We start from the raw sequence: 19,763 nt of genomic DNA, 5'->3' as shown, positions 1-19,763 counted from the left end.
AAACTGCTTGAGTTAAACCCTCAGGGAGTGCTGCCTCTCAGAAGTAAAGCTGTGAAATTAAGAGACACGGGATTCAAACCATTCCACTGGTGGGTAACAGCGTCTGCACAAAGCTGGAACACGCTGTAAATTTGCTCCTTTGGTTAATTGACTTTAATGTCCTTTGGAGATAAGGCCTTGGAGATTTTTGTTAATAGGTAGGCTGTATTTTCAAGATCTGTGAAAGTACCAAATTACATTTCTTCTTGAACTGTGAGTGGAGTTATGTGCAGCTTTATTTCTGTGGCTTCCACTAAATCAGTTTCTAGTGGTTTGTAATTTGTATCTGAGAGAGATTTCTTTTTCAATTAGGGATGTTGGAAATGTTTTTTAAATATACCACTCTTTGTAATGAGTATTTCAAATCTAAACCCAGCAAAACTGATTTCTTTAGGGTTGTTTTTTTTTTTAAACAGAAAATTAGCATCTGGCCCAAGAATGTGATGCCTGGTTGGAGAGGGGTGCAGATTAAAAGAGACACACTTCAACTGCTCAGAGACAAGGTCTGTAATGTGGAGCTGACAGATCACTGATTAGATCAGTGCTTGCAGGCACCCTTGGAACAGGCTGCTGCTTCAGCTCAGCTCCCTGGCAGAGCCTTTCCTCTGTGAAATGTAAATTAAATGTAATTCTGGCAACCTTGGCTCGCTCCAGAAAAGCACAAAACCTTCCAAGCAAGTTTGCCAAGCAGCAAGAAATAGGCTAAGGAGGACTCTGAGAGATTTTCAGAGATGACCAAGGGAAAAAAGCACAATATGCAGCAATAGCTTATATTCACCAGGACTTGTCTTGAGCAGAAAATGAGCTTCCTGCTTAATGAAGGATTTTAAGCTTACTGAAAACACTTTAATGAGGAGTTTAAAGGGAACTGTGCAATTCACTGGATCTCAAACACTGACTTACTGCCTAAATCTTGATTTTGTGGTTTTAAAGTGGAAAAATTATATCCTTTGTTAAAAAATAAAACAAAACCAGAAAGATCTTGAGTTGAGACCTGGCAAAGCAGACTTGCAAAGCTTGTACAGAAAATTCAGACGCCTCCCTCTCTGCACTGAAAGAACATGCCTTGCTCATCCCAGGCTTTGGAGAGGCTTTTCTGGTGCTCCACATTTGTCTGCCACAGAAAACCTGTTTCTGAGCAGAAGTACATCAACATCTCTGAATGTTTTTGTGCTGAAATGGAGCTTTTGCATTTAAGATGCCCCAAGGAATGGGCTGGACTTGAATCATCGTTTTGTTGTGGTAAATCCTGGCTGCCCACACGGCCCCAGTGCTGGAAATAAGGACAGGAGTGCTCCCTCTGTGCCCCTGACAGCATTCCTCCCCTCTGGCCATTCCACAGCTCATATTTATCAGCTGGGGCTGGAAGAGAGTTCCCTCCAGTTGTTTGGAATAGATTTCCTCTTGGACAACCCAGCAGTGCAAAGTTTTAAACAGTGAAAGTAGAAATAAACAAGCACATAAATAAAGATAACAGCAACCCATTGGATCTGAATAAAACATCGACTCACTGAATTGTTTGGGTTGAAGGAAACCTTACAGATTATCTTGTTCCAGGCCCTGCCCTGGGCAGGACAAACAGGAGCAGGAAGGGAGTGTTGTACATGATGCTGTGAATATGAGAACATCTCCTGCCAACCCCACCACGCTGCCTCTGGGTCGCCTTTCCCATAACAGGGCTGGTTCCCATCAGTTCTGTGCTCTTTTGCCCCACATCCCACAAATGCTCCTCACCTGAACAGCTTTTGCACATTTTTCTGCAGTTCTGCACAGGCACTAATGGTACTGCCTGCATTATTGAGAGAGGGTCAGATCCCCAAATCCCAGAGCTGAGCTTGGTCCTGCCAAAGTCTGAGATTGTTCAGAGCTGGGTTATGGCCTGGCTGAGCTGGAGAGGGTCAGAACACAGGAATAAATTGAAAGTGGGAACATTAAGGAGTTCATGGATTCGTTTACAGCATGGATGGATGTGGACCACAGAAGCCCAATGAACATTCCCCTTCCAGAACTTTCTTTGTGGCTGTTCTGCCAGCTGTGAGCTGACTCCAGACTGACACCAGTGCTGGCAAGGAGAGAACAACTGAAACTTTCCCTGAAATACCCAGCTACTCAAACTCTCTAAGACTAATTTCTTTGGGAAATAGAAATCCTGTTTTGTAGCTTTCCCCCTAACAATTCCACTGTTATTCAATGATGTTTCACTCAGCAGGTAATGATGGACACTTGTTTTATACACACAAAACCAAGAGGCACCACAGACCATTTACTTGAGGCTGAATATAAATATTCAGCTAACAAGTGATGCATTGAAAATGTATTTCCAGTGGATTAGGTTCTGTAACACTGGGACTTTCAGTCATTTTGAAGAGCACAAGGGTTTTTCTTAGATATGTTTTCAGCTTACTGGCTGCCAGCTTTGTCATAAAACAATTTATAACAAAAGCAATTCTGTTTTATAATAGTTTTTCATAGCTGCTATTTCAAAGGAGGAGATAAAGGGACACAGTAACCACAAAACTACCTCCTGCAATACTTTGAAAAATGAGAGACTTATCCTGTATTTCCCACCCTTGATATAGAGGTGGCTTCAGGCTCAATAAATACAGGAGGGAGGGAAATTATTTCTGAGCAATGAATCCACAGCATGGGGGCATAATGAGTAAAAGTGTGACCACCCACTGCTTAATACCTGACTTGGAAGAGATAAGAGGATCCATGTGTTTGTGCCAGGCAATGAACAAGAGAAAAAATGTAAAATATTAAATATTGGTGGTAAACTGGGTCTTCAAGCAGACAAAAAACTCTCTGAGGTGTGACAGCAGTGCTATCATGTACAAATCACTGTGATGCCTTCTCTGAGCTCCAGGGAAAGCAGTTTTATTTCACAGGTTCTACTTTGAAAGGGGGACAGACAGAAAATGTGGAAGTGTGTCCAATGCTGCAGGTGTCCTGCACCGTGTAATCTGAGTCACCCTGCCTTGAGGGGGAGCCCAAATGTTCTGTTAACAGCAGCTAAAGATTTTTTTGTGACAGAGCATTGTGAAAACTTCTTAGCTGATAGCATATTGCTAAAGTTACAGCTGTTCTAGCCAGTCACTGAAAGCACACCAACACCTGCTGCACACAATGCTGCCTTGTCTGCTTTCTGTTAACAGTACGCAATACTTCATCATTGAGCTTAAAACCTTCTGCTATCTTGTAAAGAAGTCTTAAAGTCTATCTTAAGCAGTCTTAAAGTCTGTCTATTTTTCTGCAGTCTTGAAGTCTATCTTAGCCTAAAACTCAAGCTATTGTTTTATGTCCTTGCTTTTATCCCACTGTAACTTGTTCTGCCTTCAGACCTTGCAGCTGCAGCTAGCTCTGAGTTCCTCTGCTCTGCCTGGCTCTAAGCTTCTCCAGCTTTGTGGGAATCACTTCCCTTTGCCACGTCCCCAGAGGAGGTGCAGCTGGAGCTCTGCAGGGCGGGCGGGTCTGACCAAGCTGGCTGTGTTCACAGGCCCACGCGGGACAGCGAGGATGAGGAGGATGACGAGAAGAAGGGCAAAGGCTGCACCCTGCAGTACCAGCACGCCCTGGTGAGGGTCCTGACGCAGTTTGTGGCCGAGTCCTCGGAGCTGGGGGGCCACCTGACCTACCTGCTGGGCTCGGAGTGGCAGTTCGACATCACGGACCTGGTGGCCGATTTCATGAAGGTGGAGGAGCCCAAGGTGGCCAAGCTGCAGGAGGGCCGGGTGCTGGCTGGGCGAGAGCAAGGCATCACCACGGTGCAGGTACAGCCCCTGCAGCCCACAGGGACTCAGCCTCACACACACCTGGGCTGCCAGGGCTCGGGGCTGGGCTGGCAAAGTCACTGATCACAGGGGAAAAATAATAATAAAAAAAGAAGCTGGAAAAATGGGTGTGCTAAACGGAAAAGGAAGTTTGAGCAGGTTTTCATTGTGGCTGTATGTTACTTCCATAAAATGCCCTTAGGTGAAGCTTTTGTATGGATTTGTCCATCTTAGTGTGACTGGAACACACGGGGATTTCTCTGGCTGGTGAAAGAGGGGACATGAGGCACACAGCCAGCTCCTTCTCACTTCACTGGGACATATGAGCACAACTGTGGGGAAATTGTACCAAATATCTATGTGCGCTTTTACGTCCTTGAACATTTCTGAAAAATTAGTTCTTTTATGTTCACAAAACCAATCACAAACCATGGACACAAAAATAATCTTCAGATGCCTTTTGGGGTGTTCATGTTCCCCACCTAACCTCTGCCCAAATTCATGCACCTTCCTTAATCAAAATAAATGAATGGAGGCCCGGGGGCTCTTCTCAGGGGCTGCAAACACCTGCAATGTTCTGGTCACACTCTGGAGTCAACACAGGGATTTTAGGGCTCAGCTCCCTTCAATCTGAGATAAATGGGATAGAGAGGTCAAGGGATTTCTGCCCTTAAAATGTCTCTTCCTCTCCAGTGACCCTAAAAGAGCAGGGAGCTCCAGAGCAGGGAGCTGTGCTGCAGGTTTCTCGTGTTGGATTAGACAAATCACACCTCAACTATTCTGGGCTCAAAGCAGCTGTTTCTGTCACCAGGATAAAGATGAGTCTCTTTCTGAGCATGCTGGAAACAAGGTCTTAGAGCAACTGGCAGGAGTGTTTTGGCATTGAAAAATGCAGGCAGGCACCCAGTGGGATTTCCAAAGTTCTTTTGCAAGTCTCACTTTCATTTCATTCAGGTCGTGTGCCCCTGGAAAGGCAACAGGCCAAGTTCCCATCAGCCAGGCTTTGAGCACTTATTTATCCCCTCACTGAGTTTGTGTTAATCAGTGTCTTACACTCTGTCCTGGCCTGCACTGCATTAACAGGGAGTTTTATAGACCCCACAAAAATGACTTTCAAAAAACCCCAAAGATCCATTTAATTAATTTTATATCATATATATTTTGTCGAGATCAAGCTGCAATTTTGAAGTGATTTGTTGTTTTATTAAATTATTTTTTTAGATAAAGCAAGTTAACAGCAAATGAGTGTAATATCTTGGGGGAAACATCAGCTCTGGCTTAGGCATGGACATGACCAACCCAGGATTAATGTGGTGTGCTGGTCAGAGGCCAGCCTGGCTTTGAAGCACTTCATTGCTGTTTCATGCAGGGCATTTCCTCTCTCCTGCCAGGTGCTGTCCCCTCTCTCGGATTCCATCCTGGCAGAGAAGACAGTGATAGTTCTGGATGACAGGGTGACCATTGCTGACCTGGGGGTGCAGCTGGTGTCAGGCCTGTCCGTGTCCTTTCAGAGCAGCAAAGGCAGCAAGAGAGCCGTCCTTGCCACCACCTCTGCCCACGACATCCTGCGCACTCCCAAACAGGTACGCCCCACAAAATGCATCCATTCATTTCATGCTCCTTCTGCTCTGGCAGAGGAATTTGCTGTTAATTGTAGGCAGGAAATATAATGAATATATGGTTCTGAAAAGCAGTAAAAAAGGTTGTTCATCTTCCTGACCCCTGCACAGTGACCCCTGCACTCTCCAGAGCTGCTCTGGGGAGCTCACAGCACAGGGAAAGGGATGCACAGTGCCAAACAAACATGGATGTGCCACAAAAATCTCCTTTTCTGTGGGGAAATGCAGCCTAGCTGTGCAAGCAGGGCTGGAATGCCAGTCCTTAATTGTCTCACAAAGTCAGCTCAGCCAAAACGACCTCTGGCTGCAGGTGCAGAAGTTTTCATGACCTGCAGTGCTGAAAACTGATGAGTTTGTGCTTACTTTGAACCATATAATCGGAGGAATTAAATAGCTTTTAATGAGACCACAGAACAAATTCTGGATGTGGTTTTTAATAGATTCCATAGAACTGAGGTTATACATCAGTGCAGAAAGTGTAACTATATTTTTTCCACTAGCAGTTCGCAGCAAGAAGACAAATTGGTTTGGTCAAACATAAAAATGGTGGTTTTTTATGAGTGTTTCTACAGTTCCCAGGAAAGACCACAATCCCTTTTGCATATTGCAAGTCCTGCATATTTGAAAGCATGACAGAAATATAAAGTACTGCACTGAGATGTGTTCTCCTCCCAGTTTGTTCCATGGGCTGCATGGGCTCGCTGGCCCGACACATTCCAGCCCTGCTCATTGCATTCCATGAGGCCCTGGAACTGCAGCATTACAGAAATTCCCCATTATGGTCCTTTACAAACCTAATTGACCGTGATGTTGGAAATATGATTATTTTCATCATAAGGCTCCGGCATTCAAAAGAGGCTTCTCTCTTCAGACTGAGAGAAAAGAATCGTCAATTGTTTTTTTCCAGCATTTGTATTAAATTTACATGAGTGTTTCTTTGATAGTTCCTGAAGGTGAGGTAAATGCCTCAGTGGTCTAGAGAACACGAGCCTGCAAGAAAATGAGCAGCAGAGTAGACATTTCCATTTTCTTTAAAAAAAAAACCAAAAACAAACCCTGAAGTTAAACTCTGTATTCTTTTCAGACTTTACCAACAGTGTCTGATTTGTGCTCTCTCTCTCACCTGTTTTCCCCATCCTGTCCCACCAGGAGGCTGTGGTGAGTGCTTGGGTTCTGTTCAGTGACGGGGCGGTGACGCCCTTGGACATCTACGACTCCAAGGACTTCTCCATGGCCATCACCTCCCTGGATGAGATGGTGGTGTCCTCACACCAGAGCCTGCAGTCCCTCTGGCCCGTGGTGGTGGCAGAAGGGGACGGGCAGGGGCCCCTGATCAAAATTGAGATGGTGATCAGCGAGCCCTGCCAGAAGACCAAGCGCAAGAGCGTTCTGGCCATGGGGAAAGGAAACGTCAAGGTGAAGTTTGGTCAGAAGGATTCGGACCAGAAAGGGAGCACCAACGACATCGATGATGTGGAGAAAGATTTTAAAAGCCATGCCAGCAATGCCATAGAGAAAGCTGCAGAGCAAGAGAGGACAGCACAAGACTGGTCCAAAAACCACGAGGACGTGTCCGGTCCTGAGGACAATGCAAACAAAAGCACAACTTTCATCTCTCCCATTGATCAGGAGTCCCTGGAGGATGGCCAGCTTCAAAACAACCCAACTGCCTTCACAGGTTTCCCTGCCCAGGTAGAAATACCAGGAGAAAGCAATCCCAGTGACCTCTCATTGACTTCCAGAGGATTGACAGACCTGGAGATTGGCATGTACGCGCTGCTCTGTGTTTTCTGCTTGGCAATCTTGGTGTTTCTGATTAACTGCGTGGCATTTGCTTGGAAGTACAGGCACAAAAGGTTTGCTGTGAGTGAGCAAGGCAACATCCCCCATTCCCATGACTGGGTCTGGCTTGGCAATGAGGTGGAGCTCCTGGAAAACCCAGTGGACATTTCGCTCCCATCGGAGGAGTGCACTACCATGATTGACAGAGGGATGCAGTTTGAAGAAAGCAACTTTCTCCTTAATGGGAGCTCTCAGAAGACTCTTCATAATCATATCCTCAGATCTTCTGAGTACCTTTGTGAAAAAGAAGTTAAAAGTGAACCTATAAATCCTTCTGGGCCAAAGCAGAAGCGAGTAAAGTTCACTTCATATACAACAATACTGCCAGAGGATGGAGGCCCCTACACCAACTCAATTCTATTTGACAGTGATGATAATATTAAATGGGTATGCCAAGATATGAATCTTGGTGATTCCAAGGAACTTAGGGACTATATGGAAAGACTGCAAGACAATATGTAAAACTACTTTCTTATGTTTGTAATCACCTTTATGCCTTCTGTTTATGGATGGTGGAGCAGTCAGTCCAGTCAGCAATAGGAACAAGACAGCCCAACCCTGGAGGTCCTGAGATGATAACCTGATGGCAGAGAGCAGGTCCAAGAGGCTGGCTGAGTTAATCCTGTTTCACCACAAACCAGGATGTGCCCCTAAAGCAGCTCCCTGTAGGTGTTGGAGGTGTCACACACGATGGCTGTTGCTGTGTACTGCCTGGTTCTAGCAAAACGCTGATCCACCTGCGCTCAGACTCAGAGGAGACTCCATTTGTTGGTCATCTCTCATGAGAAATGGTCAATCAGAAAAGAAAGGGATGTTTGTTTGCATTGATTTTTTCTAGTCGTCGTCCTTTGTAAAGCACAGTGGACATTTCTTGCTCACAGCCTGAGAGGAGGCTCATGGAAAAAGGGATTGGAATGAATCTCATTTTATTGCCTATGTGCAATGCAGCCAAGTAGTCTTATTATTTTTTACAGATATAAAAAACCCCATGTGGTTAATTTCTTCTTATATTGTTTGTGAATTTTATTTGACTTAGGGAACATTAAATATTTTCTTTGAAGGGGTTTGGTTTTTTTTTTTTTTTCAGTTGTACCAAAGTGTAGTACAGTAATATTTATAATGATTTGAGTTTTTTATTCATCTGCTTCAGCCCCCAGAGATACCTCCTTCATCACTGATTATCTTCCTCCTTTCCATATGGGTCGTTAGTATTTGAAACATAGAAAGGAATTAGAACTCTTACTGGGAAAGGGTTGTGTCTTCTTACAGGGAACTGTAAATATAATAATAAACCCTGGAAAATAAAAATCAAGGAGTAGCCCTGGGTTCACTTTTGTCATTGCTAATATGAAAAAATAACCTGTAAAAAAACCCAGCACATCCTTCAAAGGGAAATGCTTTGCTGAAACAGTAGCTTGGCTGACAATACCTGTTATTATCTGAGTGGGAAAGTCAAACGTGGCACTGGAATGCATAAAGTGGGAAGGAAAATTTCCTAGGAAATGAGCAAAGCTTGGAGTCACTGTTTCTCTGTGCTAATGAATCCATTGGGGATAGAGTTCAGCAGGCCAGAGAAGTTCATGCTCAGCAGCCTTGTCTAAACATCCCTGGCCATGAAGCCATTAAAGAGAAAAACTTTACACCATTTCCATAAAAAAGGGAAGAAAAGACACATTGGGACTGCAGCCACACAAGGGACTACCCAATTTTATCAAGGAAAACAAAGCTGCCATTTCATATGCATCACATCTATTTTTTTACTGAAGGATGGCTGAGATAAATTGAAAATTACAGTGAGGAAAAACCTGAATCTACAGAATACTTAAACCCCCCAAATAAATCACATGTTCTTGTGATGGATCCTGTGCAATAACCACGGGCCAAATTCCAACTGCCTTACATACTGGAGCTCTCATCCTTTAGGCAGATCAAAGCAAGATTTGAATTTATATAAAAAACAGAAAATTGTAGGAAATTCTGCATTTGGGTCCTAACCACAACTGGGAACATATTTAATGTAACTGCTGCAAAATACAGGAATTTTAACACTGAGACTAGAAGTGAGGACACCAGGCTTATATAAGTGATTAGAGACTTGCTTTTGCTGGCACTGAACTGCACAGGGAGGAGATGGCATCTGTTGTAATCTAATTTTGAGGAGAGAAAATAATAGAGCACAGATATGCTTCTGTTTCATAAGGGATTCAGCACTTGTGCGTCAGATGAAGTCTTGGGTTGTTTAACAAATGTTCTCTCCCCTTTCAGTGATCCAGGAAATAAGGAAAGATGAATTCCTACAATGATCCTTATCACTAACAACATAAAAACCCCTTTATAGAATCTAACTTCTCTTTCCAATGCATTATTTGGCCCAACCAGAGAGCAGAACAAAAACCCCTATTTACTATTGTTTGCCCAATATACTGACCCAAACTGACCACAGATTGATTGACTCTTGGAATCAGAGGAGCCAAGCTCTGCTGGCAGGTGCAGAGGGCAAAGAGCCCAAAGAGCAAAGCCTCCCTCAGCCACGAGGCCGTGGCCTCAGAGAGAGCTGTTTCCTCATAGGAACCTTTCCTTCCACTCCCTCTGAGGCTCCATTTCCTCATGGAAACCTTTCCTTCCATTCCCACTGAGGCTCCATTTCCTCATGGGAACCTTTCCTTCCATTTCTGTGAGGCTCCTCATAGAAACCTTTCCTTCCAGCCCTGCTGAGGTTCTATTTCCTCATGGAAACCTTTCCTTCCAGCCCTGTTTTGGATTCCATCTCCTCATGGAAACCTTTCCTTCCTCTCCCACTGAGGCTTCTCATGGAAACCTTTCCTTCCAGCCCTGCTGAGTTTCCATTTCCTCATGGAAACCTTTCCTTCCAGCCCTGTTTTGGGTTCCATTTCCTCATGGAAACCTTTCCTTCCAGCCCTGTTTTGGGTTCCATTTCCTCATGGAAACCTTTCCTTCCAGCCCTGTTTTGGGTTCCATTTCCTCATGGGAACCTTTCCTTCCACTCCTGCTTTGGGTCCCATTACCTTATGGAAATATTTCTTTCAACTCCTGCTTTGGGTTCTGTTTCCTTATGGAAACCTTTCCTTCCACTCCTGTTTTGGGTTCCATTTCCTCATGGAAACCTTTCCTTCCAGACCTGCTGAGGCTCCATCTCTCAGCTGGAGAATCCCTTGGAGGATCCCAAAGTTCAGGGGCTTCTGCTGACACCCTAGGGTGTCCCTGATGCCCAGTCCCTGGCTGTCCCTCGTGCCTGGGCACTCAGGGAGGGGCCAGAGCCACCAGGGGACACCTGTGGCCTTTCCAGAACTTTCCTGGTGCTCCTGGGTGTGGCTGACCCCAAACCCACTGGGGCAGGAGGTCACAGGTGCCTGGGGCTGTGTTCCATGTGCCACTGAGGGGCAGCTCCTCGGGGGGTTTGGACTGCAAATTTGGCTCAATTTGGGCTGCTTTTAGAGCCACAGAGTGGTGTCCTCCTCTGCCCTAGCTAAATGACAATTCCTGCCCATCAGGGACGAGCACAGCTGCTGCTGGGAACCAGTTAAACACTGGAACTGGGAACCAGTTAAACAGTGGAATTGGGAACCAGTTAAACAGTGGAACTGGGAACCAGTTAAACACTGGAACTGGGGACAGCTGTCCCCAAAAAGACCCCAATCCTCAAATCTTGCAATAGGGAGACAAAAAGAAAGGTCTGCAGGTTCATAAATTTTCTTTTTCTTTTCCATCACATGTCATCACATGAAAGCTGTTACATGGAAAATGGCAATACAACCATGGAAAAAAAGCAATACAGAAAAAGAGAGAAGAAGTGGGAAGAGAGAACTCTCTATTTTCAGTAAAACTGGGATAACACCAATAAAGTGGAGTTATTTTATCCTGGTTTGAGCCTTTATGCTACTTCTTGTAAGATGAAAGGAAAATCTATTCAACATGAATGTATCTGATGCAAAACAGCTCTGAGTTGATAATTTCCTTTTAAATTATCTCAAATTTTAATTTCAAAATTATGGCATACTCTATAAATTTAAGCAAATTCAATTTTAAATTATTTTAAACATCTCCTCCCCCCCAATTTTCCCACTCACCTAAATATTTTTCAGTGTTGCTGTTAAATACAATATTTTATTTATGGAATATATAATATTCCACTTTGCTGTTAACTGAACAGCATTTACACATTGATGAAAGAGTCTCTGCTTTTGAGACAACAAAGCAATGGTAGCCAAGTGATCAAAAGGCACAAAATGTATGTATGTAAGTACGTGTGCAGGAAAGTAGAATTGTCTGCAAATAGGAGCAGATGAGTTAGAATGCTGCTTCAGTAGGTGCCTAGGGAAGCAATACCTGTGATTCAAAAATACCAAACCAACGCCATCTCTGACTGCTGGGGGTGCACAGAGGGCTTTGCTGCCCTCAGGGTGTGTGAGAACATCCCACAGGAGAGCCCAGAGCAGCCCTGTGGGCACAGAGGGGTTAATGGCACACGGGGAGCTGCAAACTTTGAAAACAAAGCTGCTGGCAGCCCCCAGCCCGGCCAGGGCAGCAGGGACAGGGTGTGCCCAGGACAGGGAAGGGAGAGCTGCCAGTTCCCATGGGCAGAACCTTTGGTTTCCTTCACCCCACAGTGCCCAGCAAGGGCTCCCTGTGCCCCCTCCCCATCCTTAGGGTCCCTGCCAGTTCTTGGGGCTCCCTGTGCCCCTTCCCCATGTCCAAGGGACCCCTTAGAGACCCTGCCCCACTCTTGGGGCTCCCTGTGTCCCTTCCCCACCCTTAGGGACCCCTTTGGGTCCCTGCCCCACTCTTGGGGCTCCCTGTGTCCTTCCCCTCCCTTAGGGACCCCTTAAGGACCTTGTCCAATTCTTGGGTCTCCCTGTGCCCCCTCCCCACCCCATAGGGACCTTTGGGGCTCCCTGTGTCCCTTCTTCACCCCTTAGAGACCCTGCCCCACTCTTGGGGCTCCCTGTGCCCTTCCCCTCCCTTAGGGACCCCTTTGGGTCCCTGCCCCACTCTTGGGGCTCCCTGTGCCCCTCCCCACCCTTAGGGACCCCTTAGGGACCCTGCCCCACTCTCGCCCCCCTGTCCAACCCCCCCACGTTCATGTTTGGAGCTGCTGGTCCTTAACTCATCCTGGGGAATGTACAAGCAGACCTTACAGCCATAGACAGTGCAAAGAGTCCATCAGAGAACGGAGAGACCCTTGTCTGGCAAGGTGGGGTGAAAACCCCTCCAAGGAAATGCAGATTTTTCCAAGCAGATGTGCTCTTCTATGGATTATAAATCATGTGCACTACATTGAAATACACGGGAGTGTATTGTGAACTGCATACATTAACTGCTGAATGATAACACTGGAAATGTATATACATCACACCCCAGATATTTATACAATATAATAAGTCTTAGATGTATAACATAATGAATTCTGTACAAAATAAACTGTAAGTTAAGACAATGAAACAGAACTTTTATATCTGTGTAATTTGTATGCTGATTAAGTTATTCAAGCTTCAGTTTTCATCTTTTAATGTGCCCTTTAAAAAAATACTTATTTTCTATAGGCAGATGTCTGAAATAAAGACTTGAGTCTTCAGAAGAGAAGCAAATGAAAGACTGAAAGACACAGATTTTGCTGGAGAAATAAAAAAAATGTTCATGTGGTTGTTTTTTTTTTAAAAACCATTTGGTGTTGGTGCTGGTCAGGGTGAGCTGCTGGCTGGGCTGAGGGTGATGTGCCCCTGCCAGGTGAGCAGAACCAGCAGTGAGGATTTCTCATTTCCCCTTCCCCAAAGCAGCACAAATCCCTGCATTGCCCAGCCCAGGGTTTGTCCCCTGCCCCAGGAGTGAGCCTCCCACATGAGCAGAGCCTTGCAAAGAGCACATTCAGATTTAAGGGAAAAAGGCACAAACCAAACCTGTCCTTGAGCTCTCCAGTGGGAACCACCACAGAAGTTGTATTCAGTCCTCTGAATCCTCTGAAGCTCCCTTTAGACTCCAAGAGCCTCAAAATTCTGGAGTGACCACTGAGCTCCTCATGGGAGCTGCAGGAAAGCATCTGGCTAATGCTAAAAAAGGGAATTTGAGCCTCAGGATTTTGCTGCAGGGGTTGGAAATTCTGGCAGAGCCAGAAACCCAGAGCCCCCTGAAGGCTCAGGAGCTGGGGCTGCTCCAGGGAATCAGCCCCAGGATGCTCCTGCTGCTCTCAGCTGCTCACACCTGGGGTCTGGCTGTCCCACTAATGGCAGCAATTTAACACCACCTGGATGATTTAATGAGCACCATTGTAATTTCTAATGCATTGAAATGTGGGTTTGTATGAAGTCAATTGGACAAATGGATTGAAAAGTGTGATTTAGGAAGTGCCTCAGAGAACCAGCTCTGTGCTGTGCTCTGGGCAAAGATTCCACTTGGTCCCCTTTGGTGTTCCAAACCCTGAAATAATAAATGGATTTTATAAATGACATTTTTGTGTCCTGGCAGTTTGGCCATTACTGGGACACCCATCCCTCAGCAGCCTCTGCATTCCTTTTCCTGTCCCAGAGCCCCACCTGGGCAGGTTCTGCAGCGTTGGTCACTGAGGGAATGCAATTGAGCTGTCTCATTGAGAGGCAGCTGGCTTCAGAAATAAAGTGAGCTGGGGATGTTTTAGACCTGTTCTGCAGCTCTCAGAGGGCAGCATGCTCCCAAAACCGTATGTATCAGCATCAGAGCATCAGGATTTCTAAAGCAGTGCAGATGAAGGCTTGTCTCCTTCCTCCTGATAATCTTGGGTTAGTCTATTTAAAAAACAATGGGATCTGATGGTACAAAACCCAAATAAGCAGCTTAGGATTTACTGGAAATGAAGAATGGATATTTTTAATCCTCCAATTTAAACCTGTGGTAGGCAGAGCAGAATGCACACTTTATACCATGGAATTATCTGTAGGGATTTTTTTTTTTAATCAGGAGGGTCCTACAGCACCCAAATCCCTTTAACAAATCCTGAGAGTGGGGAGCCGGTTAAACCTCCCTGTGACATATTCTACAGCACCCAAATCCCTTTAACAAATCCTGAGAGTGGGGAGCAGGTTAAATCATCCTGTGACATATTCTACAGCACCCATAAATCCGTTTAACAAATCCTGAGATTGGGGAGCAGGTTAAACCTCCCTGAACACCCCCAGGTAAGGTCCCCCAGAGCATCCCCAACGTTTGGTGGCCTGTGCTGCCCCTCAGGTGGCACAGCTTGGATCAGGGTTTGGATCCAGCACTGCAGCAAGAGGCTCTCAGAGCAAGGACAGACCCCTGGCACTCCCTTTGTGCCCACCCTGAGCAGCACTCACCTCACCCACCCTGCAGCAGCAGCTTTGTTCTCTTTCCAGCAGAAAAGGGCCCTTGTCCATCCCCCTGCATTAGGAAACACATGCTCTGTCATTTCCACAGCTTAGTGAGCCATCCAATACGAGCCAGTTCACTGGACAGAGAAACTCGAATGACAAACAAACTCCCATATTAGCAACAAATAATAAAACCCCAAAAAAATGCTCTTGGCAGCAGCTTTTTAACAGCATCTCAGTGCATGTGTCTGTTGGTTTCAAAGCCATACATCTGCCTCCTCCTCATGTGTTCTCTCTCTGCTGGAATGGAGACACCTCTCTAAAGGCTGGAAAAGCTGCTTAGCCCTGGAGAGAGAGAAAACATGAGGAGGAACACCTGGGGATCTGCTCCAGCCCTGGGTGCCCCAGAGCCATTCCCTGGCCAGGGGGTGCCCCAGCACTGCAGCCCTGGCATGGGCAGGGGGCTCAGAGCTGCTCTGCTGAGCCCCAGGATCCCAGAGAAACCTTAGCAGGGTCTGTGGCCGCTGCAGGGCAGGCAGGGAGGGAAATGGAGCCAGGTTTGCCTCCTGTCTCTCAGCAAAAGAGGCAAAGGGCACTGATTGAAAGTGAGGAAAAATGAGGCAGTGACCAGCTGAGCCTCAGGGACTGTGCAGAGCAGCAGAGCTGGGCTTTGGTGTCCCTAATGAACCAAACCCTGCACAGAGCCGAGGGCTGGGAGTGACCCCAGCTACAGGAGGGAAAACATCATTACCTGAGCCTGGCAGCACCCCTGCCATCCATCCTGGCACTGGGGGTGGTTAACCCTGCTCGGGGGCTGTTTGTGCCCTCACGCTGGGCAGGGAGCAGAACACAAACAAGATTTGTTCCTAAATCACCATCCCACAGAAACAGGCCATGTCCAGGCCTGGATGGAGGCAGGAGAATGCTGGGAGCTGAGCACGGCCCTGAGGCCCAGCCCAGCACAGCCCTGAGGCCCAGCCCTGAGGCCCAGCCCAGCACCATTTTGGGCCATTTGAGGGGTTTGGGGCAGCTGGGGGGTGAAGCTGCCAAGGTCCCACCCACATCTGGCCCTGCTCTGACCCTGGAATGTCCCTTGGATGTCCCTCTCTCCCTGGGTGGGATTTCAGGATAAATTAGAGGAGGTGAAGTGCACTGAGGCTTTGGCAGTCCTGGATCCCTGTGCCACTGGCTGAGCTCCTGCTTTTCTGCTCCCCATTCTGAGGTGCCACCACATCCCCTGCACCCTGCAAAAGCTCACCAGCATTTTTGCCATCATCTTCTTTTGGCACTTTTGTAGTTGAGCTAAACCCCCTTTCACTTTCCCTCTGCAGTTACTGTAAAAGGCACAGCAACTTTACTAATTTATTTGCAGAAACCATTGAAGATTCCATCTGCTGTGATCAAATCCCCTTAAGTAAAATATAAACTGCTGCTCCTCTGAATGTAAAGCCTAAATCAATAATGGACATGAAATCATCAAGTTTAATCTCAAACACAGTGAACCCAAGTAATCACTCTTCTTGATATAAAACTAATTCTGTTTGACAATAAAATACTACTAGTCTGTGCCATAAACCAATGGAACAAATAACTTTCTTAACCCTGACAGTTGCTGTCCAAAATCATTACATCTCCTCTCCCCAGCAATCAAGCATGTCACTGCGGGAAATTCCAGCTCAGCTCCTTTCCACAAACTGCTCCCATGCACTGGGAAACAATTGCTCTTTAAAAAGTGTGGTGATGCTTTGGCTTTTCCTCCTCCAGCTGCCCAAAAATTGGGTTTGCCAGGGCACAGGGCACAGGCAGCAAGGGAGAACTGCAGGGGACAGGATTCCACAAATTCCCTTCAAGGGACAGAATTCCATTAATTTCCTTCAGGGGACAGAATTCCATTCATTCCCTTCAAGGGACAGAATTCCACAAATTCCCTTCAAGGGACAGAATTCCACAAATTTCCTTCAGGGGACAGAATTCCATAAATTCCCTTCAGGGGACAGAATTCCATGTATTTCCTTGCTCAAGAGTCACTGAATACAGTCACTGAATACAGTCACTGAATATATGTTATTATTAATTAACTCAGCATCACCAAAGCATTACTGCACTGAGGAAGCATCTCAAAACCAGAAATTTTTGATTTAAGATGCAAATACTCACCAGAGTCTCAATTATTTACCACTATAAGAGGTACCCAACACGTTTTGGCTGTCACCTTTTAACCACTGGGTTATGGATAACCCATGGAGCCAGGAATCAGCTCAGGAAAAAGACCTGAAAGAACATCTGCAGGTCCTCTCCCCACTGCTCTTTGGCTCCCAGCTGCCATTGGAAATCACTGGAAATTATTTCAATTATTTCATGAATCTTCAAGTTCTGACACCACCTTCCATGCCTGTAATTCCATTTTAAACCTGGAGGCCCAACATTTTCTGGAGCAGAGCAAAGTCTGGTTCCTTCCTTTGCTGCTGGCAGAGCATCCCTGTTGGGATCAGCACCAGGGAGATCTTTCAGCCCCCAGATGTTCAAAATTCTGCATTTCCAGCAGCTCTGCTCCCTTTCAGAGCTCAATGAGCTAATTCAGGGATGGAATGTACGTGTCCCACACAGCCCCTGCTCCTGGGGTTATTATTCCTACTCCCCATAACAACAGCCAGGCCAAAGCTCAGTCTGATCCGTGTCAGAGGCAATGAGAGCCTGATCCTCGCTCTGCTGAAATCCTGGGCTGGTCTCATCCTGTTCATGTCAAACCTTGGGGTTTCCCCCCTCCTTTCAATATTTCTGAACATTTATCCCCTCTCACAGTCCTTGATAACAGTTTGGCATCTCTGAAGCTGAGAAGTTTTAATATTCTGTGGGTTTTTTTTCCCCAGCACTTCTGTAATTTCAGGGAAAAAGGTATTTGATATGGTGGTTTTATAGTGAGAGGAGGAGCAGGAACATTTGCTATTGTGTGAGAAAAGACATTTCAAATAAGTGTTATAATTTTATAACTCTTTTTTTTTTTCCCCTGTAACTATAACAGGAATGAATAGCTGTGAAACAGAATGGGCTTTGCTTTCTGTGCAGGTAGGATTTTTTAATTTCATTTTTCTCTCAGGCCTTGATATTCAAATTGGGGAAGATCTTAAAAATGGAACAACACTTGCAAATGTATTCAGAGTGATGGTTTGGATGTATAATTATAAGATTCTGAAAGATAAAGAATTCAGTATTTTAACCAACGTGCCAGATTTTAAATGACAATTATAGCTTTCTGTGGTTCAAGAATCAACATGCTGTTTCTCTTCTGTTGGAGAAATATTCATCAGCACCACCATGGCATCCTGGCAGCAATTATTGACAGTTCAGCCAGGAATAGACTGCCAGAATTACCTGTGACAAATGCTGAGGGAACCTGCCCAGCACTGAGCTCCAGTGTTGGAATCCTCCGGTAGGAAAGACACCCAGCTGTCCCAGTGCCAAACACACCAAGGAAATTGGGGAAATTTAGGAAATTTAGGAAAAAAGCCTCCCCAGCTCCCAGGTGGTGTCTCCACACCTGGTTTGCTTCAGCAAAATGTTCCATCCAACATCATAATCACAGTGAAATTCCACCGAAAAACACAATAAAGGAAATGTTTTAATTAGGTTTCCTTTAGCAATGGAGAAAAACAAAACCCATATGTTTTAAAGGCTTTTAGGAATGAAAGTTTTGGTTTGATTTCTGTGTGTCAGCTGGAGGTTTCCTATTTTCCTTTTTCTTCAATAAAATTCTTGGTGAGGGGGATGTTTGGGAAATTTCTAATCCACATGGCTCCTTCTACTTTCGAGTGAAAAAACAATGTGGAATTGTGCAAACTTCCTGCAGAGCCCAAATTCTGAGTTTCAGCTGATGTTAATCAGCCAGTTTAATTACTGAGCCAAATGCAAAGCCTGATATAACCTGCTTGACTCCATGAAAGAAACCAGCAGAAAAAATGTCACTTTTCCATTCTAGATGTGATTATTTTGCTTTTCTAGGCCCCGTGTGTGCCCCAGTGTGGCAGGAATTCCTACAGGAGAATTCCCAGGATTTCCACTCCAGCCCCAGCCATGGGAAGGGGAGCTTGCAGGTCACCCACCTGTGATTAAGTGATTCCAGCACCTGCTGAAAGCTTTGCTCCAAACAGGATAAATTTTTAATCCCTCCAAATTGCTTCTGCAGCTGCACGAGGTTTCTCTTTCTTTCCTAAAATATTGATAAGGTGGGAGCAGGATTCTGCAGGGAGATCAGTTTAAAAAATGAACTCTCCTCCTCCTGAGCATTTTTCTGGGAGTTGTTCATGGATTATTCTTCTTTGATTATCTTAAAATGTCTCCTGGCTTTCCATGGGGGTGACCTGCACCTTTCTGTGGCTTTTGACAAGCTGGGGATGAAAATTGAGGCAAAACATCTCATGCCCCACATCTCAAAGTTAAAGAAGCTCTGCTCTCACCAAATTTGGTGTCAGAATTTCAAATTTCTCCTAAAGAGCAATTTCCCCCTCTGCATTTTGCATTTCCTGCTAATTCCCTTCTTTTCCAGGGTTTTCATGGGCAGGAAACAGACATAACAAAGCATATCAGAGGATTTAACTGCTGTTTTCCAGTGTTTCAGGCAGGTTTAATCCAGGCCTTTATCCCAATCAGAACCTGTGAAGGTTTTTTAAATCCTCTCTTCATAATTATTATTTACAGTTAGTGCCACAGTACCCAGAGTGAAGCTGGTTGAGCATTTTCTTACAAAAAGCATTTTCAGAAACAAAAGGCTGGTTTTGATGAGTTTTAGGCTGGGATTTCTGGTACAATGCATGGAACAAAAGCTCACCTGATTTTCCCTTTCCTGGGGCTGTGAACATCACAGAAAACTGAAACCTGAGATAAAAATGAACCTGGACAGAAAAGCAGGGACTGGAGCTTTGCTGCCCACGCTCCCAGAGAGAAACCAGGATTTCTGCAGCTGAAATATTCCAAGGGATTTGGTTCATTCTGGGAATAAATTGCAGTTTCTGCCTGTCTGGGATGTCAGAGGTGGGAGGAGCAGGGGGGATCTGCAAGGTGAAACAGCCTGGAGACCTCTGAGCTCTGTTACATCTCCAAAACTTTTCTTTTGACTTCTTGTACAAGTGCTAAAAATGTTTAATGTCCTCTTGGAATCGTCAGATCATCCTCAAAGC

At 45.5% G+C, this 19,763-nt stretch overlaps 1 protein-coding gene across 3 annotated transcripts in view; it reads left to right on the top strand.

Moving 5' to 3' along the window:
* Positions 1-12,689, top strand: part of LOC102068110 (transmembrane protein 132B) — a 212,072-nt gene extending 199,383 nt beyond the window's left edge. For all 3 annotated transcript variants that reach the window (XM_074554626.1, XM_074554627.1, XM_074554628.1), the window contains 3 exons: positions 3,536-3,809; positions 5,201-5,392; positions 6,578-12,689. In XM_074554626.1, the coding sequence (XP_074410727.1) occupies positions 3,536-3,809; positions 5,201-5,392; positions 6,578-7,732 (1,621 nt within the window). In that variant the 3' untranslated portion in view covers positions 7,733-12,689. The remainder of the gene's footprint in view (positions 1-3,535; positions 3,810-5,200; positions 5,393-6,577) is intronic.
* Positions 12,690-19,763: the final 7,074 nt, after the last annotated feature.

The sequence above is a fragment of the Zonotrichia albicollis genome, chromosome 18 (assembly GCF_047830755.1).
Source record: "Zonotrichia albicollis isolate bZonAlb1 chromosome 18, bZonAlb1.hap1, whole genome shotgun sequence".
NCBI classification, from domain to species: domain Eukaryota; kingdom Metazoa; phylum Chordata; class Aves; order Passeriformes; family Passerellidae; genus Zonotrichia; species Zonotrichia albicollis.
The sequence above is the reverse complement of the archived record's forward strand: the minus strand, read 5'-3'. Positions and strand labels throughout refer to the sequence as shown.